The sequence below is a fragment of the Gymnoscopelus braueri genome (genome assembly GCF_963280865.1).
Source record: "Gymnoscopelus braueri genome assembly, chromosome: 3".
Classification (NCBI taxonomy): Eukaryota; Metazoa; Chordata; class Actinopteri; order Myctophiformes; family Myctophidae; genus Gymnoscopelus; species Gymnoscopelus braueri.
In genome coordinates this window covers 47192789-47212030 of record NC_137612.1, presented here as the reverse complement: position 1 = coordinate 47212030, position 19242 = coordinate 47192789, and the positions used below count along the sequence as shown (strand labels likewise).

At 43.2% G+C, this 19242-nt stretch overlaps 2 protein-coding genes across 2 annotated transcripts in view; both read right to left on the bottom strand.

Annotated features, from left to right (window-relative positions):
* Nucleotides 1-168: 168 nt before the first annotated feature.
* Nucleotides 169-2418, bottom strand: gpr84 (G protein-coupled receptor 84). Its single transcript, XM_080424237.1, has 2 exons — nt 2356-2418; nt 169-2043 (listed from the first exon to the last, which is right to left on the bottom strand). Exon 2 carries the CDS (start codon nt 2033-2035, stop codon nt 791-793), a length of 1245 nt encoding a protein of 414 aa, XP_080280363.1. The 5' UTR covers nt 2036-2043; nt 2356-2418; the 3' UTR covers nt 169-790.
* Nucleotides 2419-5076: 2658 nt separating this feature from the next.
* Nucleotides 5077-19242, bottom strand: part of LOC308082355 (zinc finger protein 385A-like) — a 47608-nt gene continuing 33442 nt past the window's right edge. The window contains exons 4-8 of the mRNA XM_080424078.1: nt 10461-10638; nt 7794-8114; nt 7004-7191; nt 6360-6446; nt 5077-6235 (exon numbers count right to left, since the gene is read on the bottom strand). Of these exons, the coding sequence (XP_080280204.1) occupies nt 5981-6235; nt 6360-6446; nt 7004-7191; nt 7794-8114; nt 10461-10638 (1029 nt within the window). The 3' untranslated portion in view covers nt 5077-5980. The remainder of the gene's footprint in view (nt 6236-6359; nt 6447-7003; nt 7192-7793; nt 8115-10460; nt 10639-19242) is intronic.

Sequence of the window (19242 nt, the reverse complement as noted above, 5' to 3'; positions counted from 1 at the left end):
ATGATGGTGATATATTACATAAAGGCTAGGCTGTGTGATAGATACATTTCACTTTAATGTGAATTTGCTTTATTACAACAATACATAAAACAGTATGTACAATAAAGGTGCATGAGAGAATATAAAACAATGCATATCCCCAATATTTATAATGTTGGCACTTGCCTCTCTACAAAGTTACAAAGGAACTTACAATCAGTTATATTTTGAAGTATGATAATAGATCCATATGATCAATATATTTTATGAACATTTGGAATGATTTGTAACATAATGCTATGTTTACTCTGTGACAAATGTCTTGATAAGCAATGTTTGCCCTGAAGTGGGTTAGTCTTTCAGTAACTCACACAACGAGGTCAGTGGTTTGCTTATTTGTGCCAACTTCCTGTGTCAGCGGAAAATTTGTTGAATGAAAGCATTTCTTGGGTGAGTGTACAGACCTTTTCCGACACCATAAGCATTCTAAATGAGTTCAGGTTTATTTCATGTTGCAGTGCTTGTGAATATCAGTAGGTCACAGAAAAGAGACTCAAGTGGTTCCCTAGCAACACAATAACAATATTGTGTGAACAATGCATGAACAATAGATAAGGTCTGGTCAACTGGTGTCTTTTTCAGGCGGAAGGGGCTTTCAAAAAGCAACATGCCTCTGTAAAGTGCCAAAGATGTGCAGGAGAAAAATGAGAACTAAAGCACATCACTTGCCAAAATAACTGATCTTCAAAGGAGTTACAATAGTTTTTGGCAAGGTGACACAGTTGTATGAATGAATATAAATTAGGGCTGGTCATCTTCTTCGGAGACAGGTGAGGGGTGTGACGGCCTTAACAAGCAGAATGTGGTAGGCCTGTCGGAACTGGCGGTTCATGATGGCGTAGAGCACAGGATTAATGCAGCTGTTGAGCCAGGTGAGGTTTGCACAGAACATATGCAGTGCCTGGGGTGCGCGGTTATGCTTGTCGACAATGTTGAGCAGCAGGAAGGGGACAAAGCAGAAGACGAAACACAGGAAAACGGTGAAACACATCCGGGTCACCCGCTTCAACTCCCCATCATCTCCCGAGGATGGGGACACGTTGGTACGGGGTGCAGGTGTGGCTGTGACAGGCACGCGGTTGGGGGCAGGGGGGAGCTCCTCGATTCCCACTGGTTTAGCTGAAGGTGAGGGTCGAGCAGCACCAAGGGTACAGTGGGATGGCCGGTTTCCCCCAGGAACACTCTCCGTCGTGGCTCCACCCTTGTTTATGGCTAGTTCCCATTGACCACTCATGTCACAGCTAGATGTGACGGCCACACCGCTATCGTCCTCCGTGCCCTGCGCGGACGAGGCCGGTTTCTTCCTCGATGAGCGGCGGCTGAGCCTGTATCGGGCCAGAGCCCGCGCCGCGACATGGACCCGTCTGTAGATGAGAAGGTAGAACAATCCAATGCACCCCAGGCCGATGAAGAAGTAGAAGAAGAGCAGGATGGTGGAGTAAGGGCGGCCCCTGGTCCGGTGGAAGCTACAGGTGCACACCTTGGGGACAAACGCGTACATAGGCCAGAGCGGACCTAAGCTCGCCAGGCCTAGTCCCCAGGTGGCGGGCAGGAGGAGCGCTATCCCACGGTTGGAGAAGACGCGGTCAAACGCGGTCCTCTTCTCGATCAAGAGATATCGGCTGACGGCAATCATGCAGAGGGTGATGATGGAGACGCAGTTGGAGAGGAAAAGGAGCAGGCCAAACACTCGGCACCAGAGTTGGCCTCCTCGCCACCGTAGGTGTAGGTAGGAGTCCACAGAGATAGGCTGCAGCAGAGTGCAGTAGAGCAGATCAGCCAGCGCCAGGTTGACGATCAGCACGTTGAAGCGTGTCCTCAAGCGTGGATCCAAGGCAAAGGCCAGGACGGTCATCAGGTTCCCCACCGTACCGGTGATGGTCACCAAAGATCCCCAAAGTACACCAAAGTACCGGTAGTTCACAACAGAGGGATCGTAGCAGGAGTAGGAGTCATTCCCTGACAGGTGGTGCGTAACGTTACTGTTGAGCAGCATTCTACAAACTGGAACAAATTACAGATTGCATTAGTCCAGTTGTAATTAAAAAATCAGTAAATGATTTATGTCACTGTTACATTCCTTCACTGCCAACCAGAAATACTGAAATATAAATACAGTTAAATGTTGACATTTCTTTTGTTTTTACTTGCATAGTTGCATTGTTTTCTTGTTTTTGATTTTTTCTTTTACTGTGTTTACCGTGTGACTGACTGCAAAGCATAATATAAAACCACAAATTGAAGTGTATATTAAAGTAAAACAAATCAAATCACACAAATCACAAGCACTTGATTTGTGTGACTTCCATTTCTCACCATAGAGTTGAATATTTCCTCCTGTGTTGCTGTGTGCTAGTGGTGAAGAATCAGCATTCTCTCTGTAAGGCTTGACTTCCGTTTGAGCTTTTATGTTATGGGCTTGACATCATCATGTGTTTTCCTTTTTTAGCAAAGTCCTCATTGAGGAAATGGATTGTAGCAACTCATAATGTAATAACGGCTCATAACGTAATGAAGGTTCAATGTAATAATCAGCTCATAACATAATAAAACCATGAGCACATAATGTAATAATGGCGTTTCACATAATGTAATAATTTTTACATTATGAAGCTAACTAGTCCATTAATTTAGACAGAAGGACAGACAGACGCTCATAATGTAACAACAGCTCATAATGTGCTAACTGCTCATATTGTTGAGAAAGGTGTTAACATTATAAAACTTTTCATGCATACTCCCAGCAGGCCAAGGAAGAATCTCCACCTCAAATGTTTCTAATTGGCCTTATGATAGAGATACATAACAGGCCACTTTGCATATTGGCCTATAACTCTTGAACCGTCGGTCATACAATCAAGCACCCCAAGACTGACACAGCCCTGGGTAGACAACCCTGTTGAGCAGCATTCTACAAACTGGAACAAATTACAGATTGCATTAGTCCAGTTGTAATTAAAGCATCTCTTGCACATTACACCTTCAACTTGTTGCTGTTGAAGTAAAATAGATACTACTAAACATTTTAGTTGAGCACAGTGGTTCAGCCAGTTTCAAATGCAAATAATACTGACGCCTTTTATTCTGAACAATCCCCCGCTTGTTTGGCAAGAGCAGTTTATGTTATTTTTATAGTCAGCATTCAAATGCTGAATGCTGTTACTTGCTGTATATTCCATGCAATGACTTGCTTTTACAGTGCATAATTCAGTAAATGATTTATGTCACTGTTACATTCCTTCACTGCCAACCAGAAATACTGAAATATAAATACAGTTAAATGTTGACATTTCTTTTGTTTTTACTTGCTGGTTAGTTGGTTTCTGCCGGACAGCAGATATATCCAAACATCTAATGGACTGAACATATTATTTAAACAAGTTGTTATTCACAGACAGTGTCAATGTAACTGATTACTTGACAAACAATATTTTTACTTATCGTTTCTCTCGGGCTGAAACCTCTTATCTCCATTTTTTTTTCTTTCTCGTAAATTGGTGCCCTACTTCATCATATAAAACTCGGAGTGTAGCACGAAAGTAGTGAAAATAGCAGATCTACAAGCTCACAACGTATAGTGAGCTTGTAGATGGGCTATTTTCACTATACATTTTTATTTTCTTTCATAATAAAAAGGTATGGTTTTGGACATATGAGGTTTTCACCCGACAGCAATGATATGTAAGCACTGCAGTGTGTTGTCTTGCCACATGGAAATGCAACAGAATAGCAAAATAATTTAGAAGTTTAGTACTTTTGTAAATAATTTATTTAGCTTATTTATTCAACATTAAGGAAGCTCCAAAGTTTTTCTCATTTCTCTCACATTTCTACAATAATCTACATACAATTATGACTCAATATACTTCTCCTAAATAACTGTTAATACATTGGTAGACTTTATTTTTTTATTGCAGTTTACAAGAAACGTTAGCAGGAGTGCTAAGTATTGCTACAATTTCCCTTTCCTCTACTGTTCATAACAAGAGTTAGATGATCACAGCAGTATTCATTGCTTCAGGTAGGACAGAGTACACAAGGCAGAGCAGATAAACACCATGAAGTCACTTCCATGTTTGGATATTGATGACGTGTCTCACAGAAAACATTGCTTGATATATCAGTCCTTGTGATGCAATTCTCATGAAACTATGAAACATAGTGTGTGTTATGAAACAAGTGTGTGTGTGTGTGTGTGTGTGTGTGTGTGTGTGTGTGTGTGTGTGTGTGTGTGTGTGTGTGTGTGTGTGTGTGTGTGTGTGTGTGTGTGCGCGCGCGTGCGTGTGCATGTGTGTGTGTGTGTGTGTGTGTGTGTGTGTGTGTGTGTGCATGCATGTGTGTATGGTCCACATTCTACTGTTCCGTAACAGAGGCTAATGCTGGCTTGAACTCATTACATGTTTGCTTGTGTTTCTCCCTCCTTCAGAGTGCCTTGCAACCAGACAGTTTATGCACTGATGCTATGGTGTCACTGTGGTGATGGTGATTGCTCAGAATTGCTCACAGTGTTGAAATAATGGCATAAAATCTTTTTTAGTGGAAATATACATGTATTTTAACACAGTTTTACCGTGTGCTTTATCATTGTTAACTAATGCACACAGCACACACAGCTTGTCAATAGCCATGTGGATAGCATTTGGGGAGAACTTTGAGGAATGCTCGGGGGAACCAACAGACTCCTGACAATTATATTTTGGCCATTAGGGAGGCTCAGACACAAATTATAGTTAAAGGGATAGTTCACCCCAAAAAAACTTTTTCCCCTATCTATTAGTCACCCCATGGAGACTTCAAGGATATTTAAAAAAAATTGTCACAGTCCTAAGGCAATAATTTGATGACCAGTGGACCGGTAGGCACCGGTTACGGTAGGAGACAGAAAGGAGTCTCCTACCGGAACCGCTGCCGGTCATCAAATTATTAGCTTAGGAATGCGACAAAAACAAAGAAATATCCATGAATTCAAGTCTCCATGGGGTGACTAATCGATAGGAAAAAAGTCATTTTGGGGGTGAACTATTCCTTTAATCTCTGTCTCATCCTTTCCTTTCCTCATTTATGGTGTGCGTCAGGCACAGAGAGTAAGACTGAACGCAGGTAGCTGCTTAAAGCATCAAATAGCTTAATCACAAGTACTATCATCACCTCACGGCATAAATCAAAACATGAATGGGTTTGTCTTCGTAAAGAAACAAATACATACCTGCTTTAAGACACAATACATTCTACCCTCTTGCTGTGCCTGTCTGCATGTCCCTAAGTTCCTCTCCCAGAGAGGGAAATATATGCTATAACGTTTGTCATCCTCAATGCCAGAACAGAGAGTAAGAAACTTGAGATATTCAATATAAATAATTTTGTGCCAAGAGGTGCAGAAAAGGTACAGTAGCAAATCTAGAACCCTAAACCACAGTATAGATGCTTTGATTATTGTTGCCTTATTGTATGCAGCCCACAAAACAGGGCCAAGCTGTCAACTACTACAGGTCTAAGCCAGTTGCCATATTCTTTATAATGCTAATGCTGGCTTTTGATAGGCAATGAACCTTGACACAGGGAAAAGACAAGGGAGGTATGGGTTGAATCCATCATGACAAAGTGTATGTTCGATGACGTCATGTTTTGGAACTTAAAAGTCACGTGGACGATTGCTTTAGTCAAGTGGATGTTGGAGGACGTTTGACGAAGGTCATGCATGACAGGAAGTAGAGCATGTTGGTCATGCACCACAAGTTCCTCGTTAAAGCGACTGCATCCAATGTTACATTGTCCAGAAAGATCAGTAATCAACAGAAAATCATGAAAAGTGTGAACGGCGTAGCCCCTCCTTCATAAAACGTCTAACATGGTGTAAAGAAGAGATTCATTGATTATCAATAGTTTTTCCCTGTTTACGTCACAGTGTGCTTCTTCCTGATTGGTCCCCACTGTATCACCATCAGTAAGGGGTGAAGAGGAATGGCCCATGCGAGGTGCGAATGGGGCCCGGGGCGGGTCGTAACAGGCAATTGAGGGCCGTGCCCTGTAGGAGGTGATGATGAGGATGTTGGTGGTGGGGGTGAGAGAGTGGGCCAGGCGGCCGAAGCGCCAGCTGATTTGAGGCAGCTGCCATCGCTGCAGCCATTGCCAAGGGATTTGGTAATAGTCCAGGCCCAAGAGTTTTTGTAAGTTCCTTTGAGAAAGTCATGGAAGACTGTAAGAAAATGTGAGAAAGAGATATTATGTTGAGAAAAGAGAGAGAAAAGCAATCTCAAGCTTTGCTGAAGGAACTTACAGATAAAATAAGTATAAATCACATCTGATGTAATAGTCTGTACCATAAATTCTGTGCGCTTCTTGTGCCGACTGAGGAGTGGATTGGGTTTTCCTGCAACCCCATCTCGATGCCTCCGGCTAGATATATGCTGAAAAATAAAATGGCTTTTAGAAATGGTCTGGACCATAAGATTACTTATGATAATGGAATTGTCCGACTGATATATCGACTTTGCCGATATATAGACCATTATTTGACTTTTCTGATGACATCTCTATCAGCAGTTATGCAGCTGATGTGTCCTGATTTTAGTAATAAACAAAAATATTTATTATTTTGGTGCCTGAGCTGCCAGACTGCTAAAATAGCCGTTTACAAAAGTTCAGTTTATGTGTGTATTTTATATTTACTTGTTTATTTTTTCATTGTATGATTAAAGTTAAATGTTCTTTTCATAATTATATTGAAGTTTATAATATATTTTATATATATAAAAAAGATCTATACAAATTATTTCAGTTTATTTTAATGTATTTGTTTAGGGTAAATGTTTTCTAGGAACTTAAGTTTTCCTATAGTTTAGAAAATGTTTAACTTTTTGACAAAATGTCAGTCAAAACACCCATAATCGGTGGGCTATAAGACTTTGCAAAATGGGGTTTGGTCAGGCTCTAGAAGGTCGTGGAGCCTCCTGTGGTCTCTCACCTGTTTAAGCTGCAGCTCTGAGTTGACCCTCACATTGCAAATCTCACAGTGGAAGGTACGTTCCTGAGTGTCGGGGTCAGAGGATAACCCCCCTACCTGCTCTGGGCTGGGGTTGGGACCCAGGCGTGGGTAAGCCTTGATAGGTCCCAGTCCACTCCGAGCCTCCAGAATGGTTTTGTGTTTGGTGCCTGTGAGCAACAAAGAGAAGGACATTCCAGATGATGTGTAGTTCTATGCACTGGAGTCTGTTTTCCTTTTAAGAGATCTGGACAGCAAAGCAAAAAGTAATTCTCTTATTTGAAATATGAGATTCCAAATCTGTACCATTACTACTATACTATTACTCTCTCTAAATGTAATGCCAAATATGTTTTTTTTCAAAATGTGGTGTTAATAACACTTCATCATAAGAGAATAGTAGCTGCACAGTTATATAGAATGGAGAAAACAATCTTCATTGAGATAATATTACTCTTTAGAGTAGTGACTGACTCCCACCTTACACTCCACATCATACATCTCTTTTCAAAGCACTGGTCTTGCCACTAAGTGGCAGTAATGCACAGATATTGGCTTGAAGGACTACTGTTGTATTCTACATGCACACAGTAGAGGTTTCTCAAATTGACTCAAGTGGTGTATACTGTACTAGTGTAGTGTCCCTCAGGTGTGATAGGGAATTTGACCTCTAGATGTCACACACTCTTTAGATTGACACATTTGTGAACATACTTATTCAAGCAAAGACAGATTTTACCTGCTTCCTCATTTCTCGGAGAAGGAGTCTTACCTTTATTATGCGCCTCCAGCTGAGACAGGGAATTGACAGCTACTTTGCACAAGGAGCAGTAGAGCAGCTTCTTGGCTTTCTCTTCCTCAGATTCTCCAGAAGAGGGGCTGGGTGTTGGGGATGGAGTGTCAGGAAGGCTGGCCGCGGCCAGATCCCCAGGAGGGGCACCGAGGCCCGGGGAAGAGGGGGGAGAGCAGGGTGGCGATGTGCTCAGTGATGACAGGAGGGGAAAATCTGCATCTGCTGAATTCACCGTGGGTGGTGGCAGGGGGCTATGGGTCAAAGGTGACTCACTGGAATTAAGATTGGATTGGGTGTCCTCTGTAAAAAAAAAAGAAATAATAATAATTAAACATACTGTATCTAACAATAGGCTCTGTGCATAACTGTAGTCCCAGATGTTCAGAAGGTGCCATACCCGTTTCATGTTCCGGTTCATTCCAGTTCAGCAGCAGATATGAACTGGAAACACGTGAAGGTGTCATATGTGTTTCCGGTTCAAACCTGCTGCTGAGCCAATCAAACAAAGCTATGGGGAAATTAACTGGAACCGAGGAAACGATATGCCACCTTCTGAAAACTTGGGACTACAGTTATGTACATAGTCGATTGTAGGTCATCCAATTGAAATTAAGTATCTCCATTTAGTTTAGTTTTTTTAAGAAAACCTTGCTAAGAGATGGGGCAAAAGAAAAACACTCAAGCAACATAGTAACAAACATAATTGTTAGACTAGTTACCCAGCAGTGATGCACAATACACACATATAAAATACACCCAAAATCACATCAAAGCTGACAGTGAAAGCAAAAACCATCACAGTAAGCAGTAGTCAAATAGCACACCTGTATGATCAAGGGCCAAGCCTACTATATTGGCCATAGAAATTATACACAGCATATGATCATAAAAAGGTGAAGATAATAAAGTATATCCTCTATGTCTCCAGGGTCAAAGCTACCCTCCTAGGAGACACACACAGCTGCCAGTCCATCTGGATTCAGGTGATGGCAGCCAGTAAACCTATAACCAATTCAGACAGCTAGAAGAGGTTCAGTAGAACAAGGCCCCAGACCTTTTATATTACTATTAATGAATATGCAAGTGAATGAGGGAACCTTGAGTTATCTGAGTTGATAATGAGCAATGGGATTTTCTTGTCTCTAGTGCATGCTCATCACTAGCCGACATGGCCGAACTACACATGTCTAAGCATTACAAACAGCAACTTGTATTTCAGGTGCTGCATTGCTGTGTTTTATAGATGCATACTGTATTGTCACTGGTTCTCAAAGTGGTGTCCGGGGACCTCCAGGGGTAATTGAGGGGATTGCAGGGGGTCCCCAGCAAAATGAGGAACAGTTTAAAACACTTAAGCCCTATTAAAATGTTCTATTTTCAAAACAAAATGACATTCTCTCTCTTATGGGGGTCTCTGACACAAAATCTTTTCAAATGGGGGTCCGTGGCCATATTCATATAAATTTGGGGGTCCTTGACATGAAAGGTTTTGAGAACCACTGGCTTAAATTACCACTCAGGATCTTATCTGTGGTTCAGAGGGAGCCTGGTGTTGGCTTGGTCATCTTGATGACTGAGTAGTAGTAAGCTGATGCTGTCAGTGCAGACCAAGGCCTTCTTTTAGCACATTGGTTCTCAAAGTGGGGTCCGGGGACCCCTAGGGGTCCTTGGGGGGTACCAGGGGGTCCCCAGCTAAATTAGTTAATAAAGAGTCACAATCATGTTAAAGGGATACTTCACTTTCACATAAAATAAACATTAAAAATATATATAAAAAAAAATGAAAGAAGTTATGGCAAAATAAAGGCCCCCTCACACATTAGTAGGACACTCTAATGCGTGAGGGGGCCATGAATTTTCCATTACTTTTTTCATTTATTTTTAATATATTTTTTAAATGTTTCCCCGACCCGAAAGTGAAGTATCCCTTTAAGCCCTTTATCCATATTTTATACTTTGGCTATTCAAAAATCTTGAAGATTTGTGCAAATCTTTGAATATATATATTTCTAAAGTAAACATTTGGGGGTCCCTGGAACAAAATATTTTGAGATGGGGGGTCCGCGGCCAAATACATTTCATTTCAGGGGTCCTTGACAGGTAAAAGTTTGAGAACCACTGCTTTAGTGAGTGAGTGAGTGAGTGAGTGAGTGAGTGAGTGAGTGAGTGAGTGAGTGAGTGAGTGAGTGAGTGAGTGAGTGAGTGCGTGTGTGTATTACTGTACTTGTGAGGGTCAAATGTCCCCACAAGTGTAGTAGAATTTCCGAAATTGTGAGGACCATTTTCCTGGTCTTCACAAGATAAATTGTTTTATGATTAAACTGTTTTTTAGAGTTACGATACGTTGTGAGCTTGTACTGTAGATAGGCTATTCATCTTTAGGCTTACGGTTAAAAATGGCAAAAGATACATAAAGAAATGGTTTTCATAAAATCACCGTCCTGAAGTATTGATGTCCTTACAAGTAATACAAACGTGTGTGTGTGTGTGTGTGTGTGTGTGTGTGTGTGTGTGTGTGTGTGTGTGTGTGTGTGTGTGTGTGTGTGTGTGTGTGTGTGTGTGTGTGTGTGTGTGTGTGTGTGTGTGTGTGTGTGTGTGTGTGTGTCATGTACTGTACATGGTGTAAGACACGCATGCGTGGCTCACCCTCCATGCTGGGGTCAGGCTCAGGACTAGATGGCGACGGGCCGGGGGGTGAAGGTGAGGTTGTAGAAGGAGGAGGGGGCTGCTTGTCACCCTCCGGGACGCGAGGCGTCTTGGACGTCTCGATGCCTTTCAACCTCCGAGCATGACGGTTCCCCTTGTAGTGGGCCTCTGCTTGGCTCTGACGGGAATATAAGAGATGCGGGGGTTTACGCCACGTTTAAATTTACACTGAGGTTTACAGGAGTAAGTTAACCCAACTATAGTAGATGTTGATGCCCATCTCTCACCCGCCTGCCTGAGAATTTCTTTTAATAAAACCATGGCAAGGCACCACGATACTAAAAGCCTATTTATACTTCGCCACTTGCCGACAGTAACAGATTTTTTCCGTCGTGCGACGCATAAATTAGGCTTAATGAACCTGTGTTGTCATATTCTTACAGCAGATCTGGTTGCTGTGTATCCTAAGCCTCCGTTTCCCTTTGGCCACAGTTATCTGTCAGTCAGGACGGCAGTGAGGTCACTGGAGTGAACCCAACCTGCTGTGTCTCAGCAGATGGCACTAGGCTGTCATACGAGCCCAATGCTGGCCTTGCAGCCTCGCTCCCCCGTGCGCCCCCGTGGCTGTGGCAGCTTTGCATTAGCTCGGTCAATTATGCATTCAAGACCTTTTAACTTTATACCCAGGGTCATCACAACCGAGGGGCTCGTAACCAGACACACACACACACACACACACACACACACACACACACACACACACACACACACACACACACACACACACACACACACACACACACACACACACACACACACATACGCACACACATCCTTGAGTTGACAAAATCTTTGAGTATTAATTTAAATCTTTTATTAATGAATATGCAAGTGAATGTGGGTAACTAAAGTGTGTAAAAAATTTACCCAATGGATCCATTTTAACACACTCAATATCTCCTTTAATACAGACATCCCGCAATAGTGGCATAAAGACACTTCAACGGTAAAACAATGTTTAAATATTGCTATTCTTTTTCATATTTAATATAATATTGATTTGTGCTGATATGCATTTTGAGGGGGAAGCCCAGGGAACACATTCTGACAGGTGTACAACATTTAGCAAAGTTATAGACCCATATACAGTACATTCTATTGACCGCGGGAACACACTTTGTGCGGCAGTAGTTGAGGGCCGGACATATCTGAGTGGATAGAGAGTCCGTCTGGGAATCGGAAGGTCCCCGTTTCAAACCTTGGCTCGCCACTGTATGTGTCAAAGTGCCCCTGAGCAAGACACTTAACCTACATTTATCAAAGCGATCTGAGTAGCCAGTTGGGTGAAGCTAAAACAAAAAGCAGTTTCCCCTCCCTTGGGGACCAGAAAATAGTTCCTTTCCAGTATCATGACAAGGTATTTGGCATCAATCAGAGGAATGCCATGTAGCATAGCAGCATCAGCTCTTAGTGTTACACTATGCTTATAAAGTTGACAGCTTATAGCCTACACCTTTATTTCATAATACACAGACACAAAATGGACTGACGATGTAGCAGACCACAGTCACATTTTCCTTCACAGAGTGACATAAAGGCTGTTTTTTCCAAATAAGAAGAGCATGCTAAAGTTGTATAACCCACTCAGCTGTTGTCAAAAAGATCACTCTAAAGTTATAAAACTCACTTCATAGGGTAATTTCAGTTTCACTATCCCTTTCAGCACAGCCGGCAGCCATGTTAAGTGGTCAAATGGGTGGGTCGCGAACACTGTAGAGATTTTTAAGTGGGCCCTGATCCAGAAAAGGTTGAGAACCGCTGATTTAGACTAAATCAAGACAATTACTCCAAAGTTTTGAGTTTTTAGCCTAGAAAGCGAGGAAGGGGAGAGATGCAGACATACAGTATGGGGGAGAGAGAGACCACAACCTTTATTTTCTTATTTCTTTCTTTTCTCTTGCTTTATCACAAGGTATGTTCTTGAACATAGAGTACCACGTTACAATGGCAGATTTGTGCGAGCAAAATCTTTGTGTGAAATACATTGGAAGAGAAATTGAAGGTGGTAAAAGAAGAATGTAAAATTGAAGGTGCACGGAGATAGAAAGATAGATACACCTTTATTGACCCACGGGGGGGAAATTCAGTTGCCAGAGGCAGCACAGCAGTTAAGGTACAGATACAGAGTAAGAAAAATACTGTAAGATAAGGCAAGGGTAGCGATAAGGAGTCAGATAGGGGAAGAATAGCTAGTCCAGAGCGAGAACTCGTTAACGTTCTGGACCAGAGCTAGGGGAAGAATAACATCACAAAAATCAATAATGAACAACTAGTCCATACTTGGGGATGCGCACACTGAAAGACTTTGCAGACACAGTAGCCTATATTATGCTTAGTTAAACTTTTAGAGAGCAAGTTTGTTGTGGTCAGCGTGAGATCAGCTTAGGATGGGCACATTATCAAATGAAATAAATCTTTTTTTGAGGCAGATGGTTGCGGACCCCCAGCGAATGCTTCGCGGGGGTCTGCGGACAGCCACTGGGCTAAGCTGTTTGTGCTAATAAGACGACAGCCGTAGCGCTGACAGTCAAACACACACACACACACACACACACACACACACACACACACACACACACACACGGTGGAGAGAGAAAAGTTTTTGTCACGAGAGAGTGTCTATAGGGGCGGGACTTCCATTGTACGTATTTCCCCCGGAAACTATCTTTTTCGACCAATCTCACCACTCGTTTCCTTGGGGCGGTACTTCCGCAAAATGCCACTACTTCCGTTTAGACACTCAAGCGGCTACGTCTTGCCCAGCGTGCTGGTTAGGAGCATAGAAGCGTGACAACAGAGTACATCCCATAGCCTGGGGGACCGTAACCGTGACAACAGACCCGCGCCAGTGGCCGCGCATTCGCAGTAACGGCGAAAACCACGGCCGTAGAGTTAGACAGAGTTTCCATAAAAGGCTAATAAACAGCTTGAATTTGGGAAAAGTGAAAAACAGGCTTCCTCACAGTCTGCATAACGCTAATGGTCAATGCCTGTGTGCAAGATCAATTGCTCAAGCCAGTGAGGAGAAAAATGCGGAACAGAGAGTTTGACTGATTTCCTTAATTATGTAGGATATACAGCCGTATACACCCGTTACAAAATAGCCTGCACTATGCAGAACAAAACACTCACAGTCCCAGAGACATCAAAATATCCCGCCATGATATGCATAGGCAAAAACAGAAGCAAACAGTATGCCAACAGTATAATATACTGTACACCCTCTTAACACTGGTCTTTGTATAGACGTCACAGCCCTTTCCTGCCCTGTCGGCTGTCCCTTTTCACACAGACATCAATTTGACTTTGTGACCGCTGCCAGCTTCACGGGCAGAACGACATGGACCCCCATTCCGAGTCCATATCTTTTATACATAACAGCAAGGCGGAATGATGGGGCAACATTCCCCCCTTGAACATACTGTGTAAAAGGGGCTAATGAGGGCTGCGGGACACCGGGAGATGTTAGGGATGCCTCTTTGAGCCCCAGGCATTAACTGCAGATGAGAGAGTTACCCATATAGCCCCAGGCCTGATTGGTGATGACAGAGAGACAGATATAGCCCTGCCTGTGTAACCCAACTCCTCTTGAGAGGGGGGGATTTCAGACTGCTGTTCTCCACAGCCCCTCAGATTAAGCTTAATTTATGCTCCGTTGCATGATGGTATCGCGCGCCAAAAATAGCAGACCTACAAGCTCACAACATGTCGTGTCTGCGACGCGTCGTCGGCTTGTAGGTCAGCCATTTTCCGACGTGCGATAACGTCGTGCGACGAAGTATGAATTGGGCAATTAGGCGTGAAGGAGAGGGAGTCTTGTGAACACTGAAACACAGCAAAGAGCTCTGAGGGGACATAAAGAGACTCAACACTCTGTCACCCTCTCTGTACACATGTACTTACGTGTCCTTGTCTGCAGAATTCAGCTCCATTTTTCTTTACTCATTCTCTCTGTTTTAGTTTCCTGTGCTTTGAATGTCCAACTCCCCTACTGACCATTGCAATCTGGTCTTAATGAAACATTGACTTTAGTTTCCAGCATTACGTGGTTGATGTATACGAACAAGGGAACCAGGGGACCTGGTACTGCCAGACCCCTAGTGGTTGAAATCTGAATGGCCGGAAATCTGAATGGTTTCTAAACTACGTCACGCTAAGCTTGGCCAATCAAAAAGAGGGACATGTATATGGACGAAAACGATAGCAAAAGGGGACCGACAAAGCCACATGTAGGCCTGACCCCCTGGGTCTGGCAACAATAATGGTTGTCAATCACTTTCACTTCTTCCTTTTTTCTTTGTCTTAAATAGTATTTTTTATTACTACTTACCTACATTATTATTGTATTGTATGGTTTGAGGGGAACTTCTTGTTAAGCCCTTTGTTTTTTAGTCTCCCCTGCGGTTATATTGCTGAATTGTCTGTCCACTGATTTTAAAATGTGCAAATAAAAGAAAATAAAGTGGAGTACATTGTGGAGTTGGACGTTCAGGGGAGAACTGAAGAACGATAAAGTGAAACAAGATTTTTGGAACAAGTGAAAAGGGCCAGGAAAAACTATGAAAAAAGACTATAAAGGAGGGGGATTTAGATGAATGAACAGAGAAGAAAATGTATGTGTGTGTGTGTGTGTGTGTGTGTGTGTGTGTGTGTGTGTGTGTGTGTGTGTGTGTGTGAGAGAGAGAGAGATGAGAACAAGCGAATGTCCCCGAAATCCTTTTCTTCCCTTCTCCTCTCGGAGCAGGATGTGCTTTGATGTTTTATCTATAAAGCAACAAAGGCACAGGGACCAGAGAGAGCTGGTCTAGCAGCCAAATCTACCGTACAGCCCACAGGCAGCATAGAGGAGATAGGAGGATGGGAAGAAGAGAGAGAGACAGAGAGACGAGAGACAGACAGAGGCAGAGTAAGGGAGAGACGGAGACAGACAGAGACAGAGAGACAGAGAGAGGCGCAGAGAGAGAGTGAGAGAGGGGGGGGGGGGGGGAATACGGGACAAGTGATATACCCTGCAGAGAGGGAAGCCAGAAACACAGGAAAGAGAGGGAGAGGGAGAGAACAACAGAGAAACTGAGAGAGAGAGACAAAGTGAAGGTGTCCAGTATTGTGGCATTGCGGTGGTGACGGTGGCTAATGCAGCATGGCTGTGACGTCAGCCTTGCAGCAGAGCTGGGCTGAAGGCTGGCAGGCTAATCTGTCCTCTGTGGCCAGAAATGAATTGCAATCTTATAATTACAAACGTGTGGTCCATGCAGCTCCTCACTCTCCTCTGCATGGCCGCTGGCCGTCAATCAGTGCACCCATTTTTTACTTTGCACGCGCAGCTCTGCACTAGACATTGCCTTTTGCTTGACAGCTGACAACTTAACCACACGTCCCTATTCAGGGGGGAACATTCTGCAAAAACAGCAGATCTACAAGCTCACAATGCGTCACTACGCGCCGCGATGTGACGCGTTGTGGCGCGCTGTGACGTGTTGTGAGCTTGTACAGTAGATTGGCTATTTTCAGTAAGATATAAATCAAGCAACAAACAGTGTTCTGCTGTGCTCATTTTAATGAGGATGTCCATTTATTTCCTTTTGATTTGCAGCGACTCATTCATTGAAGTGAACAGAGCGCGAGCGTGTGCTGCCGCCTGACCTTGCCTTTGAACTGCGACGCTGTGCAAACAGAGCGTGTAAGCCAAGTATTGTGCTGTAAGCAGAGTATTCTTTCATTATTAAAGAATGTCCATTTTGCTTTAAGCTCCCAGTCTCTCAGGTTACGGTGGAAAGTGCTTGTCTGTGGCGGAGCAGGTGCAGGCCGGGCGACTGCTCGGGCGAGGCTAACAGGAGGCGCCACAAACAGGTGGCTCTGAATTATGTCACCACATGGGAACACATCACCATCATCATCACACCCTGGCATGCAATCTTGTCATTAGACGATCGTACACACGACACGCGCACACACGCGCACACACACACACACACACACACACACACACACACACACACACACACACACACACACACACACACACACACACACACACACACACACACACGCACACGCACACCCAAAACGGATCAAAATAAAATACAATTTACATTTTCGAAAACTTTTTCACCAACAGCATAGGGATGTCCAAAATAGGGATGCAGGTTGAAAGTGGTTAATAGCACTTAAAACCCTATATACTTCATTGACCTTATATACTTCATCCTCCAGCACCAGTCTAAAGGAGCCCCCCTCCTTTTTCTCTCTACACCCTATATCGTTGCCGAAAATAGCTGATTGCGACTTGTAGATCTGCTATTTTCTGCAAATATTCACCCCAGAATATGGACGCTAGGGTCCACGTGGTTACCTCTGAGGGTTTTACTGTGCTTGCATATACATGCATGTACACACACATGCATGTACACACACATGCACGCACGCACGAGCGCACAGACATAACCACAAGCAGGCAGATGTACATATACAGTACATACACATTCTAGACGCCTTTGAAAAAGACGAACAGATCCAAAAATAGACGGCAAGTCTTTTACAAATAATCACTATGCAAACCATGTGAGAACACGATGAGGAGCAGCGTGAAGGGAGGTAAATATCATTAACCAGCCCCCCCAAAGAGAGCAAAGGGCAGTGTCGAACAAGTTTCAGATGACCCCGCTGTCCCCGCTGCCCACCCACTGTACTCCATTTAGAGGGATGGCATTCACTGCTTTGTTCCCTGCACGTCCTGGTATTTTTAGGCTCAACTTTTATGTCAAACTTGTGTTTGATTTTATTTGTCTTTGGCTTAGAGGTTACTTACACCAGAAGCCACAAACACAAGGTTTCCGCACGTACAGAATACCCATCACACTGCAATTGGAAAACTATAAAGCTGACTTTTTAATAGCCTTGGTTGTTGCACGACAAAGTTCATATGGGCGCCCAGGGAATGAGTCGTTTTACTTCCCCGCCGGACCTCACTGTACCTCAGGGATAAGGTCAACTGAACTGAGCCTCTTGGGTGATAATGAGGTTGTATATCTGCTATTTTTGAATAGCCAAAGTATAAAATAATGGTTATAGCTAAAAATCTAAAATGACACAGATGCATTCCGGGATTGAATGGGTTAAAGGAGTAGTTCACCCAAAAAAAGTACTTATTTTCTATCAATTACACACCTCATGAAGCCTTGAATTCATGGATAATTTTTGTTTATGTCGCATTCCTAAGCCAATGATTTGATGACCGGCGGTCTCTCCGGTAGGAGACTCAAAGAGTTTCCTTTGAGTCTCCTACCGGATACATTAGCATCTTTCCGCCGGTAATCAAATTATTGGCTTAGGAGTGCCACAAAAAAAAAATCCATACATTCAATGCTTCATGGGGTGTGTAATTGATAGAAAATAAGTCATTTTTTGGGTGAACTACTCCTTTAAGGAGATGGGCTTATAGATAGGCTGATTGTACACCACTCATTTCCACAAGGATGTCTACAACAGCAATTCTAAAACTTTTTAATTTCAAGGACCCACAGTTTGGTATGCATTAGGCCATGGACCACCATAACTCTGAGAGTGTACAAATGGAACCAAATGGACCCATAAAGGTCCAATTGTTTCCATTTGTACACTTACAGTTACAGACCCATAAGTGTCCATTTGGTTCTTAACTATCAATCAATAATATACAATCTGGGGACCCCCTAGAACCCCCTCAAGGACACCTGAGGGTCCCCGGACTCCACTTTTAGAACCAGTGGTGTACAAAACCATCCCAGTCCAAATTATTACTTACTTCTCCATACAAATCGAACAAATAGGTATTTCTATGATCACACACAAACACATATACAGACAACTCGTACAGTAGGCTGTCTGTTGAATTATAACTAAATGTTCTGTACCTGTGCTCCTAATACATGCAGTAAAGAGTCTTATTGTTCCAACATTTAATGCAACAAAGTTTTGATATATTGTGTATCTTCCTCAGGTCAACCCACACAAGATGTAATCGTTGTCACATTAAATGGTGAAACAGAGTCTAATGTGCAGGCTCTTCTTTCTATGTATGGACATTATTTCAACCAAGCACCTAGCAGGAGGTTGTGCGTATAACTAATTATTCTATATGGATTTGAACACACACGTATATTAGGTCATTTATTGGGTCAGTCGCTATTAGGTTGACTAATGACTATGGCAAGGTTTTGGTTTGAGTGTTATGATTTATTCATTTATCGAGGGTGAAACATCACTAAACACCACAGCCCTTTTTAAGAAGGTCACTTAAAGCGCTCTAAGGTTTCATCATTTCCGACTTGAGTTACAGTTCCTCGCTCTTATTTTGGAACTGTGCCCTCTGTCGACACCAAAAATGTAGAAAATGTGCTTCATCCGCTCGAAGACGTCTTTGATGACATGTTGGGATTAGCTGTGCCACGTCGTCCTGCTTCACAGTCATCCTGTGTGAGGAAACCTAAACAACTTTCAAGGCCTATTAACGGTCTAGGCACCCTACCACTATGTTCCCCAACCCAGGCATGCCCCAGTTCAGCCCGGCCAAGCCTCGGGACACACAGGTGCAGCTTCTGGGAAATGACATCGAAATGGTGTCAGATATTGGCCAGTGACAGTGTGGTCTGTATGTCTGTCTCTTTTCCTCCTCTCCCCCCCTCCAAGGGCTAAAAGTGGAGGTGAGAAACTACAGACTGAGTTTCTCACCTGCCCCAGCCCC

What these genes read in the sequence shown, in the direction of transcription:
- gpr84 (XM_080424237.1), bottom strand. Translation starts at nt 2,035, where the DNA reads ATGCTGCTCAACAGTAACGTTACGCACCACCTGTCAGGGAATGACTCC.